Source organism: Marmota marmota, unplaced genomic scaffold, assembly GCF_001458135.2.
Source record: "Marmota marmota marmota unplaced genomic scaffold, marMar, whole genome shotgun sequence".
Lineage (NCBI taxonomy): Eukaryota > Metazoa > Chordata > Mammalia > Rodentia > Sciuridae > Marmota > Marmota marmota.
In genome coordinates, this window is record NW_025999895.1 from 5615203 (window position 1) to 5638821 (window position 23619).

At 58.1% G+C, this 23619-nt stretch overlaps 2 protein-coding genes across 14 annotated transcripts in view; one reads left to right on the top strand and one right to left on the bottom strand.

The window, feature by feature from the left end:
- Positions 1-23: 23 nt before the first annotated feature.
- Caskin2 (CASK interacting protein 2) lies at positions 24-13619 on the top strand. 3 transcript variants are annotated; one of them, XM_015504196.2, is made up of 20 exons: positions 24-164; positions 1260-1769; positions 5713-5764; positions 6288-6385; positions 6826-6971; positions 7066-7161; positions 7252-7382; positions 7550-7658; positions 7987-8095; positions 8259-8353; positions 8807-9068; positions 9189-9310; positions 9397-9457; positions 9569-9657; positions 9808-9918; positions 9993-10094; positions 10209-10347; positions 10490-11965; positions 12060-12282; positions 12684-13619. In XM_015504196.2, exons 2-20 carry the CDS (start codon positions 1676-1678, stop codon positions 12772-12774), a joined length of 3606 nt encoding a protein of 1201 aa, XP_015359682.1. In that variant the 5' UTR covers positions 24-164; positions 1260-1675; the 3' UTR covers positions 12775-13619. The 3 variants fall into 3 exon arrangements, with proteins under 3 accessions (XP_015359682.1, XP_048653839.1, XP_048653838.1); XM_048797881.1 differs by lacking the exon at positions 24-164 and adding an exon at positions 363-613; XM_048797882.1 differs by lacking the exons at positions 9189-9310; positions 9397-9457.
- Tmem94 (transmembrane protein 94) overlaps positions 13428-23619 on the bottom strand; it is a 34821-nt gene continuing 24629 nt past the window's right edge. For 9 of the 11 annotated variants that reach the window (XM_015504192.2, XM_015504193.2, XM_015504195.2 and 6 more), the window contains 23 exons: positions 23282-23398; positions 22881-22937; positions 22466-22570; positions 22172-22336; positions 21727-21936; positions 20877-21192; positions 20385-20558; positions 19908-20010; positions 19593-19810; positions 18669-18850; positions 18447-18585; positions 18073-18188; positions 17830-17929; positions 17419-17527; positions 17010-17199; positions 16669-16746; positions 16292-16377; positions 15963-16044; positions 15498-15646; positions 15316-15410; positions 15107-15200; positions 14765-14935; positions 13428-14615 (listed from right to left, as the gene is read on the bottom strand). In XM_015504192.2, the coding sequence (XP_015359678.1) occupies positions 14543-14615; positions 14765-14935; positions 15107-15200; positions 15316-15410; positions 15498-15646; positions 15963-16044; positions 16292-16377; positions 16669-16746; positions 17010-17199; positions 17419-17527; positions 17830-17929; positions 18073-18188; positions 18447-18585; positions 18669-18850; positions 19593-19810; positions 19908-20010; positions 20385-20558; positions 20877-21192; positions 21727-21936; positions 22172-22336; positions 22466-22570; positions 22881-22937; positions 23282-23398 (3129 nt within the window). In that variant the 3' untranslated portion in view covers positions 13428-14542. The remainder of the gene's footprint in view (positions 14616-14764; positions 14936-15106; positions 15201-15315; positions 15411-15497; positions 15647-15962; positions 16045-16291; positions 16378-16668; positions 16747-17009; positions 17200-17418; positions 17528-17829; positions 17930-18072; positions 18189-18446; positions 18586-18668; positions 18851-19592; positions 19811-19907; positions 20011-20384; positions 20559-20876; positions 21193-21726; positions 21937-22171; positions 22337-22465; positions 22571-22880; positions 22938-23281; positions 23399-23619) is intronic. The other 2 variants (XM_048797880.1, XM_048797877.1) reach the window with 1 other exon arrangement.

Consider the following 23619-nt stretch of genomic DNA (forward strand, 5'->3'; position numbering starts at 1 on the left):
GGGAGGGAGGGGGGAGGGGCGGGATTTCCTGCGGGAGGTGCAGAGCCGGCCTTGGAAAAGGAGGAGGAGAAAGGGTTGCGGCGCAGGGGGGCAGTAGGAGCCAGCGTCCGGAGTGGCAGAGACCGAGCAGAGCCAACTGGACCCCGGCGGGGCGCCCGGGAGAGGTGAGACTGCGGGGTCTGAGCTGGGGGCCAGCACCCTTGAGAGCCGGCGTAAACTAACTTTTCTTGCGGGATCCGCGGGCGCCTCCATCTCTCCGTTCCTTCCGTCCTCCTCGCGCCCCCTTTTTCGTCCTCTGGCATCTACCCCTCCAGCGCTCGGCCCTCCCGGTCCCTCCCGCCGCTTTGTTCCCCGGGTCGGCCTGGGCTGGGCTCGGCTGGGGGTTGCGCGGCGCTGGAAGGGCATTCCGAGGGGCGGGGGAGCCAGCCCGACCCCAGGCACTGCCAGGGGCGCCCTCCCCCAGTATCGGCCGCCGGCCCTGTGTGGGGGGAGTGCCCTTTAAGTTGGGCTTGAGACATTTGGGGAGTGAGTGGTACCCCTCCAGGGCCCCAGGCCTGCTCGGGTCTCATGCCACAAGACTCTGGCAAAAATTCGCCGCCACCGAGGAACTGACGTAAGCCTTTTTGCAGTGAAGTCGAGGGTCTGGGCTTCAGGTTCAGGCTTGGGGGGCCGTCGGCCATCGGTGCCCCAGCTCTGTCTCTCTTCTTTGCTCACCCCACATAGAGTGAGGAAGGGTCAGCAACAGGTGCTGTGAGTTTCCCTGTGTAGCAGGTAGATGCCCCCAGAAATGGGATCCATAAGCTCCCCATTCCACCCCCTCAATTCATAAAGAGCCCTAGGGCTAAAGCATCCAGCTATTAAAGTGAAGCCTAGGTAGGGAGGAGTCTGGGGGCAGGCGCCTTGGACAGGGAGTGACCCCTGCCCGTCTGCCTGTGCCACCCTCCTAGGCCCCACCTCCTGGCCCCAGTTGTCTGTGGGTGTCACAGCCTGGGGCTGTGGAGAACGGGCTTCTAGCTTGGCCTGCTCCAGTGTGTCGCGCTGCCAGGGCCCCTCCTGCCCAAGGCTGAGGTACTACTTGGTGCCCTGGGGCCCCCATGACTCAGCCTCCCCCTCACAGGATACCACCTCCCCTCTGTACATACTCCTCTCAGGCATGGCAGTTCCCTCTCCCCTTTGAGGGACTCCTTGACTCCCAGGGTGGTTTGGGGACTCCTTAGAGGTCATCTTGCTCATCCTGGTGCCCTGCTTCTCACTTGCAGGCTCTGGCCCAACCTTCAGCAGAGGTACTGCACTGTTTTCAGACCCCCGCGACCTGGCCACCACTGCTGCCTGAGGGAATGCTGGCTGCTCCTGAGCCAAGCTGGGAAGCTCGGCGTGCCTGGTCCCAGCCCATCCCCGGGCTGTCAGAAGCTGCAGGCTGATATCTGTGCACATTTCAACACAGCCTCTCCCCCCTCCAAGACTGGCTTTCCTGCTTATGGTGGCAGCTCACAGAGCACATTAAGGGAGCATCCATCAGCGCCTGACAAGGAGCCCTCTTCCTGGGACACCAAACGTGCCCCAGGACTGGAAGCCCTTCCAGGGGCTGAGGCATGGCATACTGACACTTGGCTTGGACACATTTCCCTGTCTTTGCCCTGGACTCCTGAGCCTAGAGCCCAGCCTGAGGATCAGAATGGGTCGTGAACAGGACCTGATCCTTGCTGTCAAGAACGGAGATGTGACTGGTGTACAGAAACTGGTGGCCAAGGTTAAGGCCTCAAAGACAAGTGAGTACTTGGTGGGGTGACCAACCAGCTGGGGCCCTCCCTTGAGTGCTGAAGCTACAGAGGGAGGATAGGGAGCGGGGTGGTCACTGGGTTCTGTGAACTTAAGGAAAGACAATGGTCCTTTTCTGGACAAGAGGTGCCTCTGTCTGGGAATGCTAAAGGAATTGGATCCCCTTTGCTGTGTGTTCCTAAGTGAGTCACTTAACTTCTCTGGGCCAGTTTCCTTGCTTGCCGGGAGAAAAGATGGAAGTACATTCATTCAAATTTTTATTGAGTGCCTATTGTGTGTCAGGCTCTGTTACAAGCCCTGGGCCATATTAGTGAACACAACAGACCAAATTTCCAGTCCTCATGGTGTTGCCTGCTAGCTGGTGGCTTTTGGATGTCTTTGGCACCATGGGGTTTCTGGGTATGTGTCCAGAAAGATTGAATTGGTAGAGCTCCATGCCCACTGTCAATCCTACGTACACTCAACTAGAACCTCTCTGTGCTTTATGTCTAAATTTCTGGGGGATTTTCCTTACTTTCAACACAATCTGACCACTTACTAAAGAACCTCTTTTCCACTAACTTATCTGTGTCCCCTGAAAGTATGCAGCTAATTTTCTAGAGGTTTCCATGGTCTGGAGGCTCTAGTTCTGACAGGGCTGTGGGGGGCTGAGGCCTGGGTGGCCACACCTGAACCCCATCTCTTGGGTCCCTCTGTGGTGACACCCCCAGGGAAATAGACCTCTGGCCTTTAGGGTGCGCTCTCTGGGCTGTCCCAGGAGGCCACTGGACTTATGTCCTGGAGGTCCTAGATGAGCAGGGACAGCTGATGGTTCCTGCCACCAGACTGGGTCTGGATATGGAGTTCCTGGAGGGGGGGGTCTCCCCTGAAGTGCTGGAGCTTTAGACCAAGACACACCTGGGTCCTGTGCACAGGAAGGAATCCCTATGCCTGGAGATTTTATACCATCCTCACCCGCACCCCGAGTATGAGTGCCAGGGGAGGGATTTTACTAGTGTTACCCACCTGCACAGCAGGGTGGAGGCCTGGGCAGGAAGCAATGGTGCCAGGGGTGATGGTTCCTGTCCCTGGAGAGGTGGGTGCAGGGTGAATGTAATAGAGGAAGGGGCTGTGGAGGTCCCTGCGCAGCCCAAGAGTGGGAGCCACTCCCCCTCTTCCCTTACCTCTGTGTTTGGGCGACCTGCCCAGTGGGGCTTTGGTCATACTCCTGCTGTCCTCACATCCCCAGGACCTCAAAGTAAGGCCCATGGGAGGATGGTGGGCGAGGTCCAGGGACAGGTGGCAGGAACTTCAAAGCCAGGCTCCTAGGCTCCATGGCTCCATGTGCCCAGAGGAAAACGAGTGTAGGGGAAGAGGTCCCTTCACTCAGTCCAAAGAGGAAATACACAGGTACAGGTGTGGACATAGGTAACAAGGGCCTGGAATTCCTTGTGAAGTCCTGGCCACGTGCTTCCCTTCCCTGTCCTCTGAGAAGTTGGAGAAACTGGCAACAGAAGTGAGATCATAAGGTGACCTTGGCAGACCTTCCAGTTTATGAAAAATTGTAGTCCTCTCACTTCCCTGTGAGCTGGTGTTTTTATATCTGTTGTACAGGTAAGGAAAGTGACACTCAAAGGTTAGTGACTTGCTCAAGGTCACATAGCCATTGTGGGGCGGATCTGAGATGGATCTGAGATAAACCTGTGCCAAACCTGTGCTGAGTTCCGTGCCCCACCACCCCATGCTCCCTCACTGATTGCTGATTTCTGTGCTCATCAGCATTTCACGGGGATTGTTCTAAAAGTACAGATTCCCTGGACACCCCACCCCCATTGAACTCACCAGAAAGGCCAGGACTCTGCAAACCAGAAAGTTCTCCAGGTGATTCTAATGCCTTTCTGAGAAGGGGAGAGGGGAAACTCCTGTTCCATGCCACAGAGAGGCTAACTAAACTGCCACTCTAGGAAGGGAAGTGTCAGGGCTCCCTTTTTCCCTCCTATGGGGATGGCCAGAGCTTTCTGGCTATCAAAAGAGAACAGAAGAGACATCCTCCTTCCGCCTCCTGTATCTGCTGTCTGGCCTACATTCTTTCCCCCACCTGATGCTCTTCAAGTTGCGGGTGGCTGGCAGGAGAAGGTGCGTTTGTCCTGGCCTTGCCCCTGTTCCTGCCCCCGTCCCTCCCTGCCTCATTTTTCTGACATCTCCTTCTGTGGCCAGAGGAAATGGAGTGGGCTGGTGTGACTGACTGAGCTCACATCCCCTCCACCCCGAGCCAGGCTCGGAAGAAGGCTGTGTGGCAGCGGAAGTGCCTGAGCCACTGCCAGGAACCAGGACCCTCCACCCTCCGGCTGAGCCCCTAGCCCAGTCACTTTGAGCCTCTCCCCTACCACCTTTCCGGCCATTGTTCTGAAAAGAACGGAGCCACCCAGCCTGGCCCTGCCCCTGTTCCTGTGTCCCTCCTGTCACATTGTCCTGTCCCTCCCTGGAGGGGCCACATCCAGCCACCCAGCTGCCCATCCCAGATTGGCCAGGCTGGCAGGCTGGTGGAAGGGTGGGTGGGCCAAAGGACTGTGTCTTCCCTGCTGCCCTCATTGTCTTCACTGAGGCTCAGAGAGGCGCCATAGCTGGCCCAGGTCCCCCAGCCGGCCAGAGGCAGAGCGAGCATGGGAGTCCTGCGCTTGCTGCTTCTCAAGCTGTTGTACCTTCCCTTGCCCCAAATGGTTCTGTGTGACAAGGTCTTTGCAAAGGGACTAGAGAAAACCTGGAAGGCCCCCATCTCTGCACTGTTACTCCTTGGCTCTGTATTTACCTTTTTGGTGCAGTCCTTCAGCTCGGCCCTCCATGTGACTCTCCCCTCCCTCCCCATCTCTTGCTTCTCACTGCAGGATTGGTCCCTCCCTTTTGGAATGAGGCCCTGCCTTGCCCAGGCTGCTGGGGTATTCAGGGGCCCACCAGGGCCTGGGGGGCAGGCCTGGACCAGCAGGCTTGGCACTCTGCCCAGCCCGGGTGGGCAGGCCCCCTCCTTCGCAGTAGGGGTGGGTTCCAGCAGGAGGCTCAGGCCTCCTGTGACAGGCCTTCCCCTTTCCCTCCCCAACACTTCAAGGACTGCCCCCCACTGTGTCCTGGCTGCCTAAGAACCTCATCTGCATGCACCCTGTCCTGGGGAGGCAGGGTCTCAGCCCCTCCGCCTGGGGCTGGACAGCTCAGTCAAGAGCCTGACGGGGGCGAGTCAAAGGATGCCACTCAAGCTGGCACAGAACCCTCTGAGATCCAGGGGACAGATGGGAGATGGTGCCGCTCTTGCTGGAGGATAGCATGGTGCCAGTAATGGCCAATGTGTAGAGTGCAGAGTGAGCAGGTTCTGTGATGGCCCATTTTACGTAAGAGGACACTGAGCCCGGGAGGTTAAATGACTGCCCATACTCACAGCTAGCACGAGGCAGAGCCAGGGCTAGTACAGAGCATAGCCACCTTCCCTACTAAGCTCCACCTTGGGATGCTGTAGGGGTGGGCAGTATATCCCTTGGGCCCTGCCCTGGTCCTTCTCTATTCTCTTCCTCACCCATCCCTTTTGGCCCAGCGGGGCAATGTGACTTGCTCCCTAGCCCTTCAGACAGGAATGCTAACCATGCGCTCCGTGGGCCTGTCTGTTGAGGGCACATCGTGCCAGTGTCCCCTCCCGCCCCCTTTGGGTCTATAAACCAGCTGGGCTGGGCCCCGGGAGTCAGGCCACCATTGCAGTGGCTCCCTGCACTTGATACCTCCAAGCTGCTAGCTTGTGGGCCAGAGTGAGGAGCCACAGGCCAGGACCAGTGAAGGGCCATGGGGCAGGTGTTTTCCTGCACACCAAGAGGTCAGCTGGGCTCTGGGAGTTGGGGTTGCGGCAGCACTGGGTGAGGGATGGGTGAGGTCAGATGGTTGCATGTTCCCTGATGCCCCTGCCCTGACCCCCAGAGCTCCTCGGCTCCACGAAGAGGCTCAATGTCAACTACCAGGATGCTGATGGGTGAGTAAGAGATGCTGAGTGACGGGAGGGCCGGAAGGGAAAGGTCCTGGACTCCAGAATCCTTTCCTCTCTTAAACTTTACCCTTGAAGCATATTTGCTGAGAGCTCTGGGTCCTGCCTGTGTAGAGCAGAGTGTGGGGGTCCTTCCCACCCACCCTTCAGTAGGTTAGCCCTGAGCAAGGGGAGGGGCCTGAGGCCTCTCTGAGGGGTTTCCTTGAGTTGGATTCCTCCTGGGCCCCTTTTCTCCCTGGAGGGTAGGAGCCCGGGGGCTCCTGCTCCCACGGCCCCCTCCCCTAGGCTGGCTGTGGGGGGGATGCCAGACAAACAGGCCACTCAGCCCAGACACTGAGCCCTTTCATGCTACGGCTCGGCTGCTGTGCGCTCCCACGGCAGGGCTGGCAGGGGTGGGGGTGCAAGTAACCCATCCCTGCCAGGCCTCAGGATGAGTTCGGGTGTGGCAGGCCAGGATTTGGGGATGGAAGACTGCTTACTGACATCCCCTACTTTGTGTTCCCCATGCCAGATTCTCTGCTCTCCACCATGCCGCTTTGGGAGGTAGCCTAGAGCTCATAGCCTTGTTGCTGGAGGCTCAGGCCACTGTTGACATCAAGGACAGCAATGGTGAGACTGCAGTGTGTCCCTGCCTGGTGAAGGTAGAGGCTCAACCCAGACCTCTGACCAGAGCTTGCTCTTGTTAGGACATAGCAATGCTATTAGGTGTTCCCAGAGCTTCTCTGGGCTTGCAAATGGCTTTCCCTCTTTGTAGCCTTTTGGGAGTAGAGAGTGGCACTCATGTCTTGATATTCAGATGAAGAGGTTGAGGCTCAGAGAGGTTACTCACGTCACTGGCCTGTGGTTGCCAGATTACCTGTAGTGGCCATGGTGGACTCTGGCTTGGGACCCATGCAGCTGGATTTCTTCCTGACCAAATCTGGGTTAAGCCAGTGTCCGCACCTTTTGGGGCTGTCTCCTCTCCCAGCTGGGTGGCTCTGCAATCTGCTTAAGTCCCTCAAACCCCAACGCCATCCCGGGATCTCCCTCAGAGCCCTTCCTCCTGCCAGGTATGCGCCCACTGCACTATGCAGCCTGGCAGGGCCGGCTGGAGCCCGTCCGGCTACTGCTGCGCGCCTCTGCAGCTGTTAATGCCGCCTCGCTGGACGGGCAGATCCCTCTGCACCTGGCCGCACAATATGGACACTATGAGGTGGTATGTGAGCCTGCAGTAGGGATGCTGGGCGGGGAAGCTAGGAGGTCAGAGGCCAGCCAGGCCACGCCCCCTCACTTGGCTCTCCCCACCCCAGTCAGAAATGCTCCTCCAGCATCAGTCCAACCCATGCCTGGTCAACAAGGCCAAGAAGACGCCCCTGGACCTGGCCTGTGAGTTTGGGAGGCTCAAGGTAAGGCCTATAGTCCTGGGGGCTCTGAGTGCCTGTGTCTGTGGGTCTCAGGAGAGGTTCCAACTGGGTGCTGGGTGTTGCATGCTGCAGGTGACCCAGCTGCTACTGAACAGCCACTTATGTGTGGCGCTGCTGGAGGGTGAGGCCAAGGACCCATGTGACCCCAACTACACCACACCCCTGCACTTGGCTGCCAAGAATGGCCATAGAGAAGTCATCAGGTACCCACAGTGACCCCCCCACAACTTCTTCATCCCCTTCCTGTGGGACCATCGGTGCCCCCTCCACGCCTCCCTGCTACCATCTTCACCCATGCTCCATCTCCTAGTTCCCGGCAGTTGGCTTTCTCCCCTGGCCCACTACCCCTGATTCCCTCTGGCCACCACAGGCAGCTCTTAAGAGCTGGGATTGAAATCAACCGCCAGACCAAGACAGGCACAGCACTCCACGAGGCTGCGCTGTATGGCAAGACTGAGGTGGTTCGGCTGCTCCTCGAGGTGGGTATGGCACCTGGTCACTCCACAGGTGTGTGTGGAGCCTCTGTCATGTGCTGAGACCAGGCGGGGAAGCCAGGGTGATTTGCTTTGTTTGGATGGCGGGAAAGAGGCCCGGCTTCCTGAGTGGTCCTAAGGCCTAAGAGCAGCTCCACCTGGTTGGAACCTAAGCATGCCTCTTGCTAGCTCGCCCCTGACCTGGTCTCTGAAATCCTCCTTCCTCACCTATAAGGTCTGAAAATGACATCAGCACCCACCTCCTGGGTGATAGTGAGGACTAGGGCAGAGATGACAGAGTGCTTAGCATCAGCTCCTGGCACTGTTTACCTAGGGAGGTGTGGATGTGAACATCCGGAACACGTATAACCAGACGGCACTGGACATTGTGAATCAGTTCACCACCTCTCAGGCCAGCCGGGAAATCAAGCAGCTACTTCGGGGTGAGTGTGTGGGAGAAGACCCAGCCAAGGGCTGGAGCCATTTGGTAGGTACCAGGATGTGGAAGAGGAGTGGGTGTCTCCTGGGGAAGCTGTGAAGTGGGTGGGGTGGTAGGAAGGTGGCCAAAGGACCTTTAGAAGATGCCTGCCCTCCCCTTTCTCTTAGAGGCCTCAGGGATCCTGAAGGTCCGAGCACTCAAGGATTTCTGGAATCTCCACGATCCCACTGCTCTCAATGTCCGAGCGGGGGATGTCATCACGGTGAGGGGCCCGACAGGCCTTCCTTTGAGCACACGAATGTTCGCAGTGACTCACCTGTGACGTCAGGCGGTTAGGCCTCCATCTGCTCTTACTTCTTTCTTTCCAAATCTGGGGAGGGTAGACCACCCCATCACCATTTCTTTTTTAAAGATGACAAAATTGAGGCTTAAAGATTAAGTGACTTGCCCAAGGTCCCACAGCTGGCAAGCAGCAAGCTAGGATTGGAGCACAGGCTCTCTCTGGTCCTCTGTCTCGAAGCTCTGTGGCACAAGGGCATTGAGCTGCCTGCTGAACACAGGAGCCCACCTTGGGCTGGCTTGGATATCGAAGGCGAGTGCCCTGAGAGTAGGGGAAGAGCTGGACCCCCGGGCTGTTGGACGGTGGCAAGAATAGCTGCCTGCCACTTGCTTGATGTGGGGAGTCATCATCCCTTCCCCCTACAACCTGTCACAGGTGCTTGAACAGCATCCTGATGGCCGCTGGAAGGGCCACATCCATGAGAGCCAAAGGGGCACGGACCGTGTAGGCTACTTCCCCCCAGGCATCGTGGAAGTGGTCAGCAAGCGGGTGGGCATCCCTGTGCCCCGTCTCCCCTCCGCACCTACCCCACTGCGCCCAGGCTTCTCCCGGACAACGCAGCCTCCTGCTGACGACTCCCTATACCCTCTTACCTATGGCCAGCTTCCTCGGGTGGGCCTCAGCCCAGACAGCCCAGGTACATTCTCCCAGAGGGTGGCACCAGGCACTGGTGGGGGCGTCTGGCTTTAGCAAGTTGCCAGTCAGCTGTTAGCAGTACCAACTGAGGCTCTGACCTCTGTCCTTCTGCCCTTTACAGCAGGTGACAGGAATAGTGTGGGCAGTGAGGGCAGTGTGGGCAGTATCCGCAGTGCTGGTAGCGGGCAGAGTTCCGAGGGCACCAACGGCCATGGCACCGGCCTCCTTATTGAGAATGCCCAGGTAGGAGCGAGGTCACTGGGACCAGGGCAGGGTCTAGCCCCACTGCGATTCTCCACACGCTGAGTGGGTTCTTTCCCTGTCTCCAGCCACTGCCCTCTGCAGGGGAGGACCAGGTGCTGCCAGGACTGCACACCCCGTCCCTGGCAGGTAGGAAGGCTCGATGGGACCAGGGTTGGCTAGGAGAGATGCAGGTGGGGAGGCTAAGGGCTTGCCACCCCTTCCTTCCACCACCTGAAGCCATACTCTCCTTTCTCAAAGACAACCTGAGCCACCTCCCTCTGGTTAGCTACCGCTCTGGGGAGATCTTCACCCAAGATGTGAGGCCGGAACAGCTGCTAGAGGGGAAGGTAAGACCTCTGCTGGGGGTACGCTGTAGGCCTTGAGGGGGTGAGTAGAGGAGATGGAGGGCCTTCTATGGACTTAAGCTCAGCCCCTGGGGAAGGCTGAGCTGCTCAGCAGACTCAGCTCCTGCTGTGTCCCCTCCCCCACCTCCACAGGATGCACAGGCCATTCACAACTGGCTGAGTGAGTTCCAGCTGGAGGGCTACACTGCCCACTTTCTGCAGGCTGGCTATGATGTGCCAACCATTAGTCGCATGACACCTGAGGTGGGTGCTGCAGCCAGGTAAGGGAGGGCCCAGCAGGCAGAGGAGGAGCCTGATACCCGTGTCCTGTGTGGCAGGATCTGACTGCCATTGGGGTGACCAAGCCTGGGCACAGGAAGAAGATCGCCTCAGAGATCGCCCAGCTCAGCATTGCCGAGTGGCTGCCCAACTACATCCCGGTGAGCCGGGGGCTGGGCTGGGTGGTGGGGCTCTCACTTGGGGCTATGGTTTTGTGGTGCCCCTCCCTTTCTGGCTTGGGTGGAAAGCAAGTTCTGATGACAGTGCTCTTCCAGACGGACCTGCTGGAGTGGCTGTGTGCACTGGGGTTGCCGCAGTACCACAAGCAGCTGGTGAGCAGTGGCTATGACTCCATGGGGCTGGTGGCCGACCTCACCTGGGAGGAGCTGCAGGAGATTGGCGTCAACAAGCTGGGTGAGGACCGCTCTGAGGCCTTCTGCTTGGGCCCCCCCTATGCCTCCAGGGTCTCTAAGAGAACAGAGAATGGGGTCTGGGGAGGTGGGAGTGACCCATCCTAGACCCAGCTAACCTCATTCCTTCTGTCCACCCTTCCCAGGGCATCAGAAGAAGCTTATGCTGGGTGTGAAGCGGCTGGCAGAGCTTCGGCGGGGCCTGCTACAGGGGGAGGCCCTGGGTGAGGGTGGGCATCGGCTGGCCAGGGGTCCAGAGCTGATGGCCATTGAGGGGCTAGAGAATGGGGAGGGTCCAGCTGTGGCTGGCCCACGACTTCTCACTTTTCAGGGCGGTGAGCTGAGCCCAGAGCTACAAGCAGCCATGGCAGGGGGTGGTCCTGAGCCACTCCCCCTGCCCCCTGCCCGCTCCTCCAGCCAGGAGAGCATTGGCGCACGCTCACGGGGGTCTGGTCACTCACAGGAGCAGCCTGCCCCTCAGCCCAGTGGTGGAGACCCTAGTGCCCTACAGGAAAGGAACCTTCCAGAGGGCACCGAGCGGCCCTCTAAGCTCTGCTCCCCACTTCCTGGCCAAGGACCTGCCCCTTATGTTTTCATGTACCCCCAGGGCTCACCCTCTAGCCCAGCGGCAGGGCCACCTCCTGGTGCACCCCGAGCCTTCTCCTACTTGGCCGGTCCCCCTGCCACTCCTCCAGACCCACCTCGGCCCAAGCGCAGGTCTCACAGCCTGAGCCGCCCTGGCCCTGCAGAGGGAGAAGCTGAGGGGGAGACCGAAGGCCCAGTGGGCAGCACCTTGGGCAGTTATGCCACCCTTACCCGGCGACCAGGACGCAGCACCCTCGCCCGGACCAGTCCTACCCCAACCCCATCTCGAGGGGCTCCTCGCAGCCAGTCCTTTGCCCTTCGTGCCCGTCGCAAAGGCCCTCCACCCCCACCCCCCAAGCGCCTCAGCTCAGTCTCTGGCCCCTCAGAGCCACCTCCACTAGAAGGGAGCTCAGGGTCCAAGGACAGTGCTGCGGGGCCCCGAAGGCGAACACTGAGCGAACCAGCTGGCCCCTCTGAGTCTCCTGGTCTGCCCGTCTCATCTGGCCCTGCGTCAGACACAGAGGAAGAAGAGCCTGGCCCTGAGGGGACACCCCCATCTCGGGGCAGCTCAGGGGAAGGGCTGCCGTTTGCAGAAGAGGGGAATCTTACTATCAAGCAGCGGCCGAAGCCAGTTGGCCCCCCATCCCGGGAGACACCTGTGCCCCCTGGCCTCGATTTCAACCTCACAGAGTCAGACACTGTCAAACGGAGGCCCAAATGCAGGGAAAGAGAGCCACTGCAAACAGCACTGCTAGCCTTTGGGGTGGCAGGAGCCACCCCTAGCCCCTCTGCTCCCCTGCCCTCCAAGGCTCCCAGTGAGTCCCCCACCTCCACTTCCTCTAACCCGTCACGGCCTGACTCCAGCAGCCTTTCACATCAAGGAGCTCCAGCCACTCCTCCAAGCCCCATAATGCAGTCCCCCGTCCCCCCAGTGCCCTGCACTGGGCCAAGTCTGGAAAATTCAGCAGGTGGTAGGCAGAATGTGGAGATGGAGCCCCCCACTGCCCCTGCTGCCTTCCTCAAGGTGCCTGGAGCAGGTAGGAAGCTGAGGCCTGTAGGGGTGGTATGGTATGCTGCGTACAGGGGATATTTCAACCCAGATGAGTCACCTGCCAACTTTTTTGTCTGTAGGAACAGCCCCCAAACCTGTGTCTGTGGCCTGCACCCAGCTGGCATTCTCTGGCCCAAAGCTGGCTCCCTGCCTGGGCCCTCGCCCAGTGCCCCCACCAAGGCCTGAGAGCACAGGGGCTGTGGGCTCAGACCGGGCCCAGCAGAGACTGGAGCAGACCAGCTCATCCCTGGCAGCTGCACTAAGGGCCGCAGAGAAGAGTATTGGTGCTGAGGAGCGAGAAGGGTAAGGAGGCTGGCTGTCAGATGGGGTGGGAGAAAAGGGTGGGCATAGAACATGGGTCCTGGGACTATCACAGGGGGATGTTGTAGGCAGAGCCTCAAGCTGGGGAGCCCTCCAATAGGATGGCAGGACCTCAGGTTTTAGAGTCACCCAGATCTGATCTGAAGGGATTCCTGGTGATTGCCTCCTTAGGGGGATGAGAGCTTGGGCAAGTCCTTTAACCCCCAGCCTCAGAAAAACCATCTGTAAGGAAAGAACTCCTGCTGCCCAGGATGTTTTGAGCATTAAGAGGTGATGCGCACTAAGTGCCTGGCACCCAGCAGTGGCTCAGTGGCAGCTCCTACCCAAGGCCAGTGGGCTGCAGGCCTCTGGCCCCTCTGATCCAGCCCTTTCCCTTGCTGCAGTCCCCCGGTGACCTCCACCAAGCACATTCTGGATGACATCAGCACCATGTTTGATGCCCTGGCTGACCAGCTGGATGCCATGCTGGATTGAGCAAGACCTGCCTGTGGTCCTCCAGTGGTGCCCACTGTGACCTGTCACATTCACTACCTTTGGCCCAGCATGGAAAAGGGCTGGCCACCGTAGGCAGAGGCCTAGGGCTGGTCGAGCTGGAGTATCCTGCCCCAGCAGAGCCCCTCCCTGCTGCTCCCAACACAGCTGTTAGTGCTGTGGGGCGGCCCTGGGGAGGGGCCAGGGGGCCTCATCAGAACCTGACTAGCTGAGGGGTCTCTGCTGCGTCTTGTCAGAGCCCCCTCCCGTGTATAATCTGACTGGATGGGGACCCTGCTAAGAGCTTTCTCCTCGAGGAGGAGGTGGTGGCAGGGCTTCGGGGGTGCTGTCTCTGTACTCCCACCCCATGTTTCAAGTTCCTGTGCTGAGGGAATGCCTCTGTCCACCCGTGTGCTGCCCTGGGTGGGGCAGTGTGCCTGGCTGGGCCCCCTCCCTGCCTGTGTACATAGGACATGTAAATACCCAATGGGGCATGCCCTCATGGTTGGCCATGTTCTGACCAGCTCCTGTCCTTGCTCCTACCATCCCTCACTGGGAGACAGTATTAGCAGGGTTAGGAAGCAATGGGATTAACAGATCCCCAGTGTCCAGACTTTTTCAACTGTAAATGTTATTTTTAAGCAGAGAGAAATGCATATATTTTAAATGGAATTTATTCTATCTATTAACTGCCTGAGAGGACACAGTGTGGGAGGGCCTTCAGACCACAGCAGGAGCACCTGCTGCCCACCTCAGCGCTGGAGGCCCGACCCAGTTGGCCCAGGCCCTGGCTCTGTAACCATTAACCTTTCCCCCACTAACACCAATGAAAGTGTCATTCCACATGACTGGGCTGTCTGTCTGGATCTGTGCCATGGACCCAAGTCCAGGGTCTTCCCTGAGCTGGCCCTAGGAGCACCTGCCTATGTGGAAAGAGGAAGGCTTGAGTCCTCGCCTTCAGGGCTCCCCTCAGTGCCTGCAGCCTGGGGGTGACCACTTCATGGCTACCCTTTTGTAGCTGCCTCATGGACCAGCCACAGGTTTTTCTTAAGCAATTTACAAGTTTTAATATAAACCAGCCTACATTCATTCCTAAAAGGTTCATTTCCAGTAAAAAATATACACCAGTAAAAACATCTCCTAGGAGAACAAGGGCGGGGCTACAGAGACCTGGGCCATCTCCCCCAAAACTGACTTACAGGCATTTGAGTGCAGGCACAGAAAGAGGCTCCAGGCGAAGTGGGTGCCCTTCTGCATCTTCAGGCCCAAGCCTGAGACTCCCCTCTAGAGGAGAGGTCCTCAGGGCCACACCTGGGCCTTACCCCAGGAAGACAAGATGTAGGGGGTCAAGGAGGACGTGGCATTGCCAAACGGCAGCAGCCATTGCTCTTCCAAAAAAGGCTAAGGCCCTTGCCCATGGTTTTGAAGCTGTGCCATAGGTGCAAGAGCAGAGGGCACTGGGACAGGGGACCCTGAAGCAGGGCATCCCACCAGGTGGGACTGACAGTCCCTCTACCCAGCGCCTGAGGTCATACATTCAAGAGTGCCCCTGGCAAGGCCAGGGAAGAGCCAGGATGGTCCTGTCTGGTCAAGGTCACAACTCCTTAACTTCTCATTAAGCCAGTGTCTCCAAGGACCAGAGCTCGACCTCCGATGCCACAGGGCACAAGAGCAAACCCTGAAACATTCATAACACCAATTCCTCAGACTCAGGAATGGGCTGGCTTTTGCCCCAGGGACCAGGGCAATGGTGGCTGCTATGGCCAATGGCTCAGAAGGGAGAGTTCATGCCCAGCTTGGTTTCAAACTGTAGCTTCTGTCGCTTCTGGTAGCGGACGCGGACCCTGGTGGGGCAGGAGATTATTATAGATCCTCAGACCAGGAGATGGAGCAGGACCCCAGAGGAGGGAGGGAGGGAAGGATGCAGATAAGAGGGTGACAGGTTTAGGCAACATGCTGAAGCCCCAAGGGAGGTGCCCTGCTGACAGCTCACCGAATCTCGTGCAGCTTTACAATCTCATTGGTGACCACCACAAGGACTAGGGACAGGCAGCCCAGGAGCCATGTCAGCAGGGGTACATCCTCCAGACCAAAGTGGATGCGGCTATCCCTATGTGTCCACAGCTGCAGGTCCACAGCTGTCTGCACCACCTGACCCAGCAGCCTATGGGAGGGGGAGGCAGCCCTATGTGATACCCGGGCTGTCTGCTTCCTTCCCCACCTGCCCTAAGTGCTCAAGGAGGGCAGTTAGACCTCTGGCCCAGAAAGGTCTCAATCCTAGCCCTACAGAAGCCCCTCCCTGGCCCCAGGGCCCCCTCCATCCAGCACTACTCACACCACAGGCACCGTCATGGCCCACCAAAGGTTTGTCAAAGGGCTCTTTCTCCACAGAGGCTTGGTGCGATGCACATGGGTGATGGAGATGAAGACTGGAGAAAAAGGGCCGATGGGGGCGTCAGACTCCCCACGAGTCCGAGGCCTTATCCCCCATATCAGGGCATCTCCACTCAGCAGTCAATAGTTCCTTTTAAACTGAGCCCTCACCAGTGTGCAGGACAATTAGAGCAGCTGTGAGCTTCTGAGCTGACAGTAGTCCGTTGGCAAAGTCCTCAAACCAGGCTGGAGCCCTTTCATCATTACTGCCAAAGGAAGACAAGGGCTCAGCCTCCTGTGGGGCCTCAGGGAAGTGGGCTGGAGTGGGGAGGGAGGAAGCCCCATGGACCCACCTGCTCAGCATGATAGAGGAGCAGTTGGTGAGGTTGCGGGCCTGGGCACTGTCACAGAAGCTCTGCAGCGTGAAGCCAAAGCAGATGAGACACGAGCTGATGGTGAGGCTGAACTTGAGCAAGAAGCAGAGCAGGAAGTAGTGTTGGGTCTGCAGGAGAAGGGAGGCAGGTCATTCCCATGGCGGGTGGCCCTTCTGCTGGCCACATGGTGGGTCCAGCACGCAGTGGACTCACATCTTCAAAAGGCTCTTAGCAAATGGACAGGCTGGGGGAGAAAGAGCAGGGACTGCACCCCCAACGAGGATCTTTCTCAGCTCCAACTACCAGCTCAGGTGCTGACTCTCTAGGTCTCCCAACCTCAAAGCCTCTGGTTCAACCCTCTCCCAGACCCCAGCCTTCAGCCCACTCCATGCCACTTGCATTCCTCCATGACAGGTTCTGGTTTGTCAGGCCTGCCTTGTTTACCTTCTTAGGAATGGACTGAAGGTTTTTCCCTGTAGCCATTGACATGATGGAGCTATGGGGTGGCTTCCCCAGCAGAGAGATGCTGAAAAGCAAGAGTGGTAAAGGGGCAGGGACTGTCACCTCTGTCTCCCAATTCTCACAGGAAAAGCCTTTAGGGAGTCTTGAGAGTGAGGTCAAGTCTGGTAAGGAGGTGGGAGAAGGCAAAGGAGCACTCCCCCAGTGCCTCCTGCACCAGAGGAGGTGAACTTTGAGCACCCTGTGCTCCTCAGGACGCCCATGATATCCTGGCCCTACCTGGCTGGACACAGAGGGGCTGCAAGGCCTCTCACCTGAGCAGAGGGTAGCAAAAGCAGGACAGCCACAGGATGTCTGTGGTACTGAGAAGTGGTGGCAGCTGGACCAGGCATGAAAGGAACTAGACCAAGAAAGAACCCAGGAACCACAATTAATAAGAGCTGAGGGGCGCCAGGGTTGCCATGCCTGTTGCCCAGAGAGATGCTTGTGCCTGGCCAAGAGGAACTGGCTGGAGAGCACACTTTCCTGCCAGTAGAGTCAACTCCAAATGCCCAAGGGCTTCCCAGGGGATCTGGGGACCCCTCGGCTGCGCTGCATCCCAGCCTCGCACCTCAGATTCTCAACTGAGAATCTGGCTTTCCACAAAGGAGCAGACGGGGAGGGGAAAATGTCTGTCCTGGCCCCAGCTCACCTGGATGACCACGAGGGTCAGCTGGCACTGTAGCAGGAAGAGGAAGCACTTACGGATGCCGTAGGTGGCATGCCGAGCCTAGGAACCGAGAAGGACAGGTTATGACTTGAGCCTGCCTGAACTCTCTCAGGCCCTACAACTGACAAACTTCAGCCAAAAGCCATGATGCTCCTGCAAAGAAGGAGCAGAGACCAATTTAACTGCCTGGGGGAGTTTCACTTTCTTTGAGAGCTGAGCATGAGGCCAGGGGGCCCTGAAGTATCCTGTGTGGCAACTCCTCCCAGCAGGCTGCCCCGGGGGAGCCCTGTACTCCTACCCCTTCCACCTGTCTGAGCCCCCACCTGCTCGATAAGCCTGATGATGCTGATGGTTTCCTCCTGGCGAAAGGTCAGGGAGCAGGGCAGGCTATTGAGCTGCCCTGACAGCTGCAGGGGAGAAAGGCTATCGGAAGCCTGAGCCATGCTGGTGCTGGTGGCGTAGCCAAAGGTCTCCCAGGAACAGCGGGATGGGTACAGGGGATCCAGGGCAATGCTACATAGTGTAGGAAAAGCCCACCCATGAGCTTCATTTCAGGAAGATCCCATGTCCCCCAGGACTGAGCATCCCATCCCTCTTCTCCCACCACAAACTAGGTGCCTGGGTCCCAGCCAATGCAAGATCAACCACCGGATATACCCCAAGTCCCATGCAGGTCTGTCCCAGATCTGAGAGGCAGAGGCTGGCCCACCAGCCCTAGGGTCTTGCTCTGACCTGACATCACTCTGGAGGAAGAGGCAGCTGTTCCTCAGGTTGGCGGAGCTGCCCAGGCAGCAGGTCACCTCCCCATACTCTTGCATGATCTTTATCATCTCACACATGGCTGGGGGACAGGTGGGATGCACAAGATTCAGGCAGGTGGAGCCCTGTGCAGGTGCCAGGAGAGACCCGCAGGCCAGAAGGGCAGGAAACAATGGGAAGTGGGCCCCTCTCTGGAACAATCCCATCCCAGCAGCATGATCATATGAATACTATCACTTCTGGCTCCCTGGAATGGCCAAACCACAGTGCCAGCCCACTAGATTACCCCGCAATCACAGCCCCACATGGGAAACCCACATCCCCTCTGGAGCCCATGGATGCTCAGCCCTGGCAGAGCTCAGCAGCAGGGGCCACAGCACTCACTCTCAGGGGTACAGTCAGTGAAGAGGGGCACCAGCAAGGGCACATTGTCAATGTTCTGCAGGTGGGGCCGCACCTGGTGGATGCCCCGGGGCAGCTTGGCCTGGAGGAAGCGAAGAGGCCAGTAACCTCAGGATGGGGAGCAGGGTGCCTCCACTTCACCTGCCTGCCCCTCCCTCCCCTGGACCAGCCATGAAGCCACTTCAGAGGGCACTGGGGAGGCAGGGGCAGATCCTGCTACCACACCCGGTTGCAATCCTCCAGGAAGCTGGGGATGTCACTGTCCGTAGGCTGGAAGCTGATGAGGTCGGAGTGACCCTCCTCTTCCATGAGGAGGAGCCCTTCCACATCATCTCGGGACACTGTGGGGGACAAAAGTCTGTCCTTCAACCTTGGGCCAGCCTTCTGGGGCCTTCCCTTGCCCTGCAGATGGCACACAACTTCCTGCCTCCAGGTCTCCACTCTTCCCCTCCCACTGCTATTGCCTGCAAGGACATTTGGGGCCATTTTCTAAGGGAGTATACTAATCAGAAGAGACCTATGGAGGGTCTTCCTAGCTGCAGCTCCTAGGAGGGAAGCCTTCCACCCGCACTGACCCCACCACATGCTTTTGCCCTCACCCTGATTCAGGTCATCATGCAGGGAGCCTGCATGGCTGGGGCTAGAGGGAGGGATCTCGGAGCCAGGCATGTCACCATTGGGTGTGAGGGAGATGTGGCAGTTCCAGCCTGTCTCCAGGCCCATCTTTTCTGCAAACACCTAAAAAAGGAAGATGAAATGAACAGAGGAAGCCCATGGGGGAAAAAGAGTCAGTGGCGGCAGAGGGAGAGGTCTCTCCCCACCTTGCTTTTGAGCTCATCCTCCAAAGAGAAGTAGACGAAGCGGATGCAGGCATTGACCAGCCCATCGATGAGGCGTACGATGTCCAGTCGGGCCTGGTACTGGGAGGACACCATGCCCATGAAGATCTGGCCGCTCAGGGCCTGCATGCAGTCTTCCTTCTCCAGCACCTCCCCGATCCCTTCTTCAGGCAGGAACAAGACACAAAACCAGCAAACAAGCGGCAGGATGCCAGGAACCCAGTCAGGACACCCAGGAACCAGCAGATTCCAGGAGGCAGCCGAGGGCCACACGCACAGATGCCACACCCAAATCAATGAGCAGGTGGGCCCCAGGGGACCACACACACACAGCCAAGATGCATAAGGAGCCAACAGACAGGAGAAGAGACAATGAAAGGTACTCATCAGTCAGGTGGCCATCCCGGGAGCCAGGTAGAATGTGGCAGAGCTCCTGCACAGCCCCACTCCAAGGATGGGGGCTGGCCCCACCCTTAGCAACTGCTTCAGTGCATGGCCTCCTGGGTTTCTAAGACCCCATAAATGTGTACTTGGGGGTAGAAGGGGTAAGTTCTGAGTCCCTAGATTCCAGTAGGGTTTGTGACCTAAGTTCTTGTCTGTTTTTAATAAGACTAATACTCTATAATGCACACCTTTTTGAAAAGTTTCATAACTTTCCAAAAAAGTGCTTTTATATATAGTAACCCCCTTGAAATCACAACAGACCTACAAAGAGGATAGAGTAAGCACCTATTTATAGAGAGAAAACTAAGGGGCACCCCATGTCACCAGCTAATGAGTGCCACACTGGCATCCCAGCTCCCAAACAGTGCCCATGGCCCTTTTTGCAGCAAATAATGCCATGGCCCTCCAGAGGCACCACCAGGAGCCCCAGTGCCACCCCACTGGGAGGGAAGTGTGCGGTACCATCGGAGCTCCAGCTGTTGCGGCGGGTGTTCTGCTTGATAGGGATGGTGCTGGGCAGCTCGCACATGGTGAAGATGCTGCTCTGGCCAGGCACCTGCACCAGCTCAATGCACTTGCCATTGAGCTGAGAGGACAGGGCACAGTTCATGGGCTTGTAGGCGAAGGCAGAGCAATAACCAGACAGGCAGGCTCGCTGGTAGAAATCCAGAACTTTCTTTCTGCCAGGGAAGCAGAGTGGAATGAGATGAGTGGTCTTAAGATGCCCCGTGTCCATGAGATGGGCAGATAGACTGGCCACACTCCTTCCTCACCCACCTGTCAGATCCTGAAAGCGGGTAGATGTCAGCTCCATCCCAGAAGTCTGTGCAGGCTTCCAAGACCACATCAGCAGTGCCATGGGATAGCATCTGCTCTGTGCCTGAGGGTGGGGTAAAAAGACCAAAACATGAAGGCCCCAAGCCAGGCCCTGCTTCATCTGACCCAACAGGTAGCATGCTGCCATCCTTGAGAAGAGTGCTAAGGAGCCTATGACAGAGGAGGGGACCCCCCCCCCAGGCCACACGGACAGCAAGCCCCTATGAAACCCACTGAACTGGTAATATAGATGCTATTCTTCCTGTCCTTTGGCAGAGGTTCCCAGTCCTAATCTCTGCCACACTAGAGAACTTAGGAAGTGGTCTACCGTTCATCATCCCAGTCCTCCCTAGAAATGGACTCAGCAGGGCAGAAAACTCCACCCGCCAAGCTCTGGAACTTTCGACTAGATGCCAGCTGAGCTGATATGAGGCTCACTGGTGGCAGTGTCCTTGATGAAGAGGCTGATCATGTGGCTGAGTGGGGAGCGCCGCTTGGTGACACAGGATGGCCGCCCCAGCAAGGTCTCCTTCACAGTCTCAGCACTGGGGAGGCGGTAGAGCGCCAGGTGGTTTTCCTGCTTGAAGAGCTCCTTGGCCCCTGGAGTGAAGCCTGCAGGGACAACGTTAGGATTCAGGGCCACTGGGCAGAGGCTTGCTCCACCTGCTGCCTCACTGCCCAGCAGACAGTCCAGCCAGTCCTTCAGTCTTCTCATCCTGACAGTCTGTTATCTTCCCATGCCAGGAAGCTCTGCCTCACACTGCTGTCTGCTTGAGGTGGGACCATCAGAATCTAAAAGAACGGCTGGTACTCATGGCAAGCAAATGCCATTCCGACAACTGATCTGTGCGGAGCCTGTGCCAAGCCTGTTTGGAGAAGCCAGCGCACACCCAGCCAGCCCCGCCCCACTGCCACCACCATGGACCATACCGATGAGGCGGGCCAGCTCGCAGAGGCCCCAGGGCACGTGCACAGGCAACACAGTGCGGTGGCTCTCCTGCAGGGCAACGTGACACAGGTGGTCCGAGAAGCGACACAGACGCTCAGTGACACTGGCATTACACAGGTTCAGCAGCACGTTGAGGCCCAGGGGCTTGAGAGAAGTAAGGTGGAGCTGCCAGTTGGAGTCATCAAACTGGATGCAGGAGGGGTTCTGCTGGTCCTGGGACAGGCTCAGCATCTCCAAGTGGTAGTCACACACAAAGTCCTCTGCTTCATAGGGCTCGGCCTCTGTGCCAGGGTGGCCCTGTAGGAATGGGAGAAGAGGAGCCTCAGGCAGGGAGTAGGGTGGGCCCTGCTCAAAGCTGGCCCTGCAAGAAAGCACATTCCTAGGCCAAGTGCTGCTGTTAACATGCTCCTGTCCCTCCCGAGACCCTCTCCCTGTTCTCGGTTCCAGTTTGCCCTTAGTATCTATACTCGATGACCCTGGTAGCCCTGTAGAGGACAGCCAGACAGGGAGGAAACAATAAGAGATCTTTTTCAGTCATGGGTCAACATCCAAGAGGACATCATGGCTTTATGTGTTTAGAAGGTTTTAATTAGGAGGCTGGTGACCATCAGAGAGAACTGGAAAAGGAATTCACAGAAGAGACTTGGGTGAGGCCTCAGGAGGTCATCCTTCCTGATGGCCAGGCTGAGGGCCCTTAGACAGGGGGCTGTGTGCAACTTCTGCATTCTTTCAGACCCTGACAGTCCAGGCTGGGCTGTGCACCTTTGGCAGGAGAGACCAGGAAAGCCTGCAGCAGATGAGGTGGCCTCTCTACTCTGTATCCCTCCTCACCTTTCCAGGACCTTCCTCGCCACCCTCAGTGTCCCTGCTGAAGCTCACATTGGAGCCAGATGGGTGTTTGTTGCGGCCGTGTGCTTTGTGGTAAGAGTAGGCCTCGGGGGGCTTGGGACCATCACCAGGCCAGTCGCCGCGCTCCTGCTCATTGGAAAGGTGCAGGGTGTTGCTCAGGGAGCCAGTCAGGAGGGCATCTCGTTCATGGGGCTGAGAAGAACAGGGACACAGGCTTAGGACCAGGGTCCTAGTGGCTCCCATTGAAGCAGGATGGTTCTGGGCCCCTCACTCTCTTGTCCTGTGGCTTCACCTTAACCACCTGGAAGCAGCTTCCAGAGGTCCCGAACCCAGCTTCTCCCTCCTAATCCTCACCCTCCCAAGGCCACCAGCCAGGCTCCATGACTAAGAAGCCCGGCCCAGGCGAGCCCGTGGGAGCCATCCATACCTCTTCCTCTACCTCAGGATGGCAGAAGGAGCGGGTAGACAGGTCATCTGTAAGATCCTCATGGCTGCTATGAGGAGGCTCGACCTTCCCGCTGAAGAAGAGCACAGTCTCTGGGCTAGGATTTGGCCATGACAGGATCCCCTGTTTGTCTACACAGCATAGAACCTGCAGGGAGAGAGGCCAGCACTAGAAGGGGACTTGGCATCAGCCCCACCCCCAAGGGGCCACATAAGTACCTAGCCAGACAGCAGGCCTGGTAGGACAGGTACCTCCTCCCTCCAGGGCCACCCTCACCGTGACAGAGCCCAAGCTATGCAGCAGGCTGGCACTGTGGCTCAGTGTTGGCGATGTCCCTTGAATCACCCTCAGGAAATGGCCCCAAATGCAGCGCAGCATCTCCTGGTGGGAGAGAAAACATCTGCAAGGCTACGTGGGGCTCAGCCTTGTTTTGCTGGAGATGGCCTCTAAGACCCAAATCAGGAAGAGTCAGGGGGAGCACTGGAGGTTGGTGTCTGGGACAAGATGTGGACGTGTCATAGGACCAGGCCTGGGTGATGTCTACATGCAACAGGTAGATGGGTACGGAGAAGTTCCAAGAGCCCAGCTGGAGGCTCAAGGTCATAGAGTCCCAAGGTTCCAGGAAGGAGCCCAAGGGCACCCAGGGCTTGTGACTGCAAGGGACTGGGACAAACCATTGTGGTCAGTGTACCTGCGAGGAGACGGCTTCTGTGTAGCTGCTGAGAGTGTCCTCTGAGAACTTGGCCAGCTGCACAGGGAGGGGACGAACCTCAGTGTGGAAAAAGCTACCTTTGCACAGGCCTCCAAGCAGGCAGTGGAGACCCACGCCATCGAGGCTCCCAACCCCTTTGCTAAGGGGTTTCAGGGCAGTCCTGACTCGCCATTGGTGGGAGCCAGGGGGAGATCACTGCGCCCTGGGGCCTGGTCTGGAGGTCCTTCTGCAATGGAAGAGGCTGGAGCCCTCATGTTGCTGCTCAGAACCTCCAACACACTGAGCCCAAAGGTGGAGCTGGGCTTCTGCCCCCACTTCTCTGCGATAGCCACTTCTCTCTTTCGCCTGCCACTGTCCCCAGATGCCTAGAAATAACCTACCAGGGAGCTGGGCGAGGCCTTGCTCATCTGGGCCAAGACGCGGGCTTCACCACAGGCAGTCGCCAGGACCCAGAGGACTGGGAAAAGCAGCGGGAGTATGGGCAGCATGCCATTCACCTGGGAAGGAGTGGAGCACACCGAAGTTCCCAAGGAGCTGCTGGCCAGAGGGAGGAAAGGGAGGGCTGCCCTGCCGTATGGCCATCCCCTGGGTAGAAAGGACAGCTGTCCAGGGATGGGAAGGGAAGGCGGGGAAGGAAAAATTCTTAAGCAAAAGCCTGAGGAAACCCTGGGCTGCAGAGAGGGAGGGACAGTCAGAGCCTTGTGAGGGAACTGGGCCC

Bases quoted from the DNA above. Each gene is read 5' to 3' on its own strand.
- Caskin2 (XM_015504196.2), top strand. From the start codon at position 1,676: ATGGGTCGTGAACAGGACCTGATCCTTGCTGTCAAGAACGGAGATGTG. The intron at 8,096-8,258 runs GTGAGTGTGTGG...CCTTTCTCTTAG, and splicing joins AATCAAGCAGCTACTTCGGG to AGGCCTCAGGGATCCTGAAG. The intron at 11,966-12,059 runs GTAGGAAGCTGA...TTTTGTCTGTAG, and splicing joins CCTCAAGGTGCCTGGAGCAG to GAACAGCCCCCAAACCTGTG.